At 36.9% G+C, this 5,000-nt stretch overlaps 1 protein-coding gene across 5 annotated transcripts in view; it reads left to right on the plus strand.

The window, feature by feature from the left end:
• The window catches only part of LOC144968984 (RNA-binding protein Musashi homolog 2-like), a 361,376-nt gene that overhangs the window by 118,929 nt on the left and 237,447 nt on the right, over nt 1–5,000 (plus strand). For all 5 annotated transcript variants that reach the window (XM_078907898.1, XM_078907899.1, XM_078907896.1 and 2 more), the window contains one exon: nt 4,595–4,676. In XM_078907898.1, coding sequence (XP_078764024.1) covers nt 4,595–4,676 — 82 coding nt within the window. The remainder of the gene's footprint in view (nt 1–4,594; nt 4,677–5,000) is intronic.

Genomic DNA, 5,000 nt, shown 5'->3' on the forward strand with positions numbered 1-5,000 from the left:
TTGTCTGTTTTGTTCCCATACGAAGCCTTTCCATTTTCACTCTTTCGTTAGTATTCCATGATGTATGGGATTGCTGCCGCCTTTGGCAGCCGTAGCACCTGCATCTACTGAAGGTTTCATTTTCTGTTTAACACTTTAAAGTAACACTAAGCTGCTTGACGCTGTAAACTATTAAAAAAGTAATGAACAAAAATGACTATAAATGCTTCGAAAACGAATAAAAAAAACATACAAACATGGAATCACGTTTCGGGATCAATATCCTTCTTCAGCCAACGAGTAATTTATTAATCTATTTTTATTGTTTATTGACAGTAATTGGATTCAATAATCTGATTTCACGTCGTCCAGCAACGGCGGCCTTCGTGGTTCTAAACAAAGAAAGTCGGTACTTTTTATTCTTCGTGCTGGCTAGAACTTTTCATATGTCTTGTGATCAGAATGTGTAAAAGTCAAAACATGATCAGATTTATAATGTTTTTTTTCCCGCTTATATGCTCGTCGGAGAAATATTTCATAAGGGCGTCCGCCATTGTTCCGATAGTTTAGAGCCAGTTTCTAAGTTACCATGCGTCATTACGAGGGAAGTGACGTTACGACTGTTGAAGCGTATTGCAAAATATGAGCTCCTGCGTTTTTCTCTTGGATAAGAGATTTCACACACAATACTCAGGTGCGAAAACTATCAAATAATGAACGATACTGAAAGAACACAAGGACGAAATTAAAAGGTTGATTACGTTATTGAATGTAACGTAGATGTATACATGCATTACCTGCTGGGGAAAATAATTGACCCATTGTAAAGCGCAATGAGCATGGCAGATTGTTGAAATTTGCTATACAGATGTACATCTGGTTCATTTTACTCTCTCTCTCTCTCTCTCTCTCTCTCTCTCTCTCTCTCCCTCTCTCTCTGTATGTCTGTCTGTCTCTCTCTCTCTCTCTCTCTCTCTCTCTCTCTCTCTCTCTGTCTGTCTCTGTCTCCCTCTCTCTGTATGTCTGTCTTTCTCTCTCTCACTCTCTCTCTTTCTTTCTCTTTCTCTCTCTCTCTCTCTCTCTCTCTCCCATTGTTGACAGGAAGGGTCATTTTTTGTGAGCCTTTATATCAATAAAGATTTAAAAAAAACAGCAAATAAACCAATAACAAAGAAAAATAGGCAAAAACAAACAATCAAACACAACAAAAATTGACAACTTGATACGATCAAAGTGGAATTCATTCTCCCGTCTATTGAAAGAGTTAGTTGCAGTAATCGTTTATCTGAAAACTAAAAGAAAAAACCTCATAAAACAAGACAAAGCACTAGATAATTCATTTCCCAGAGGATTTAATAACTACCATTTGGTTTGAGGGAATGCGCCGCTGCCATCCCTAATCCTATTCTTTTGTTTATGATTATTTTCATAGGCTTAACGTCGAAGCTAAAGGTCAATGTAACATACATACTCTCTCTCTCTCTCTCTCTCTCTCTCTCTCTCTCTCTCTCTCTCTCTCTCTCTCTTTTTTTTTTTTTTACCGTCTTTATCTAAATATCTATCTATCTATCTATCTATCTATCTATCTATCTATCTATCTATCTATCTATCTATCTATCTATCTATCTACCTACCTACCTACCTATCTATCTATCTATATATATATATATAATCTATCTATAATCTATCTAGGCAATTTTAATATACCAACACACAAAGCTGTGTGTAACCGTTTATAGTCTGATTGATCAAAATAATTGAGAACTCCTCCATAACAGGCTGTCTAAAAATAATAACAAAGACCTTATTGACGTCAACTGAACGAAATTGGTCTTATCCAACTCGTTGTTATTGTATTTAAACAGCCATTCCAATGATTAGTTCTCACTATCTGTTATATAAATCAAGAGTTTAAACATTTAAAATTACACATAGTTTTGTGTGTTGGAATGTTGGAATATCTTTTCCACTTGGCCCAAGTGGTGAAAAAATGCTTATTTTTTGTGTTGGCCAGACAACTTTAGATTTTTCGGACAATGAAGATGACCTTCAAATTAAAAAATAAAATAGTAAGATCTGATCGGTTTGTTTGTTTGTTTTTTTTTGTTGTTGTTTTTTTTTTTTTGTTTTGTTTTGTTTTTTAAAAATTTGTTTATTTGTTTTGTTTCGTTGTGTTTTTTGTTGTTGTTAATTTTTGTTCAGTTTTATTGTTGTTGCTGTTGTTGTCGTTGTGCTTTTTGTTTTGTTTTGTTTTCTGTGGGTTTTTTGTTTGTTTTTGTTTTATTGTTTTTTTTTTGGGGGGGGGGGTTTATTCAATTGAAGCCTCATTTTTGAGACTTTGTCGACAAGTTTGGGGCCATCATCTTGCTTAATCGACCTGTTTAGGAAGTAAACGTTTCCTGGCCAACAGTGTTTATAAACTGTATTATTTTATATGACAGACTTAATGAAGGTGCTTAAGTTAAATGATATGGAATGATGGGTTGTTGGGGTAATAGTAAAATTGACTCTAACGATGGAAAGGTTAACAGCATATGGGTTCGCTTTGAGGGAGATTTGGGTGGAAGGTAAATAAGGGAAAGGGCAGAGTGACATCGACGAGGTGTATACATAAACAATATATATATCACTCACACACATATATATATATATATATATTCACACTCACTCACACACATATATATATATATATTCACACTCACTCACACACATACACACACTCACACATATAAATATATATTCACACTCACTCACACACATACACACGCTCACACACATACACACACTCACACACACATATATATATATATATATATATTCACACACACTCACATACATACACACATAGACTTTCACGTACAGAGAGAGAGAGAGAGAGAGAGAGAGAGAGAGAGAGAGAGAGAGAAATAGATAGATAGATAGATAGATAGACTAATAGTGATTGAGCAAAATGTCAGAGAATTTAATGATGTTATGTTCCACTGTGTATTAGAGTTAATGCACGATTAGAAATAGAGAAATGCATCGAAGGAGGGGGGGGGGGGGGGGGGGGGGGGGGGGGGGGGGGGAGAGGAAAGGGGAGAGGTGAGGAGTAGTAGATGGGTGATGTGGTGGGTGTGTGTGAGAGAGAGGAGAGAGAGAGAGAGAGAGAGAGAGGGGGGGGAGAGAGAGAAAGAGAGAGAGAAAGAGAGAGAAGAAGAGAGAGAAAAGAAAGAAAGAAGAAAGAGGAGAGAGAGAGAAAGAAAGAGAGAGAGAGAGAGAGACTGTAGGGTAGAGAAATAAGTGATAATGAATGAGATCCCAGAATACTAAATGGTGTTATATACTACTATCTATTTCTATAGGGGTTAACAAGGTGTTGGGTGATAATGGCAGGAAATCCATGTCATAGTTAGACGACAATTCGCTACAGGTTAAACGGGGACAGCCAATTACATTCCTATATCATTACAACAGCTTGTCCTCTCTCTCTCTCTCTCTCTCTCTCTCTCTCTCTCTCTCTCTCTCTCTCTCTCTTTCTTTCTCTCTATCTCTCTCTGTCTCTCTGTCTCTCTCTCTTTCTCTCTGTCTCTCTGTCTCTCTCTCTCTCTCTCTTTCTCTCTCTCTCTTTCTTTCTCTCTATCTCTCTCTCTTTCTCTCTGTCTCTCTGTCTCTCTCTCTCTTTCTCTCTCTCTGTCTCTCTGTCTCTCTCTCTTTCTCCGTCTCTCTCTCTCTCTCTCTCTCTCTCGATATATATATATATATATATATATATATATATATATATATATATAATATATATAATCTATCTATCCATCTATCTATCTCTCTTCTCTCCCCCCCCCCCATTCTCTCTCTTTTTCTCTAACCTTCTATCTTTCGATTTCCATGTATGTACGTATTTATTTATCTATCTATCTATCTATCTATCTATCTATCTATCTATCTATCTATCTATCTATCTATCTATCTATCTATCTATCTATCTATCTATCTATCTATCTATCTATCTGTCTGTCTGTCTGTCTGTCTGTCTATGTATCCCTTTCTCTCTTTTTGTCTCTCACAATCTGTCTAACTCTGTCTTTCCGAATTTGACTCTTAAAATGTTATATGTAATAACACAAGCTCTATAGTTTACCATTATTAGAACACCTCTCTCTCTCTCTCTCTCTCTCTCTCTCTCTCTCTCTCTCTCTCTCTTTCTACTAAGTTACCATGCGTCATTACGAGGGAAGTGACGTTACGACTGTTGAAGCGTATTCTTTCTTTCTTTACTTCTTCATTTCCTCTCTTTCTCTTTCTGTCTATCTATCTAAAATGTGTGTGTGTGTGTGTGTGTGTGTGTATGTGTATGTGTGTGTGAATGTTTGTGTGTGATTATGTATCTATCAATCTTTTTTTCCTTTCCTTCTTTTTCTCACTATTTCTTCCCCTTAGTATTCTTATTGTATCGCCTACATGTCTATGTTTTGCCACTATGACCACCCTCCCCCCTTTTTTCTCTTCTAATTTCTCATATTCATTTAGCCTCCGAGGTGATGATCACAGTATTAGTAAAAAGCTGTAATTTCTAAGGAAGTGTAATTATCAAATGATAATGAAAGTTTTCCATTCATTTCTCCTTTCATTTCAGACACCCTCCGGGAGTATTTTCACAAATTTGGGGATATCAAAGAAGCACAGGTCATGAAAGACCCTTCGACTCGAAGGTCAAGGTAAGACACGCCCACTTTATACTTCCTGTTCCGCTAATTGATTTAATGGTTTCCACTGGAGTCACGCTGATGGACGTGTTTCCGAACACGAACTGATTAACTTGGGGTTGTTAGTGTTCTTTTGCACCAGAAGTCTCTCTCTCTCTCTCTCTCGATCTCTCTCTCTCTCTCTCTCTCTCTCTCTCTCTTTACCTCTCTCACCTCTCTATCTATCTATCTCTCTCTCTACCTTTCTCTCTCTCTCTCTCTCTCTCTCTTTCTCTCTCTACCTTTCTCTCTCTCTATCTCTCTCTTTCTATCTATCTATCTATCTCTCTACCTCTC

The sequence above is a fragment of the Berghia stephanieae genome, chromosome 3 (genome assembly GCF_034508935.2).
Source record: "Berghia stephanieae isolate SIO BIC M18660-M18661 chromosome 3, UCSD_Bste_1.3, whole genome shotgun sequence".
Classification (NCBI taxonomy): domain Eukaryota; kingdom Metazoa; phylum Mollusca; class Gastropoda; order Nudibranchia; family Aeolidiidae; genus Berghia; species Berghia stephanieae.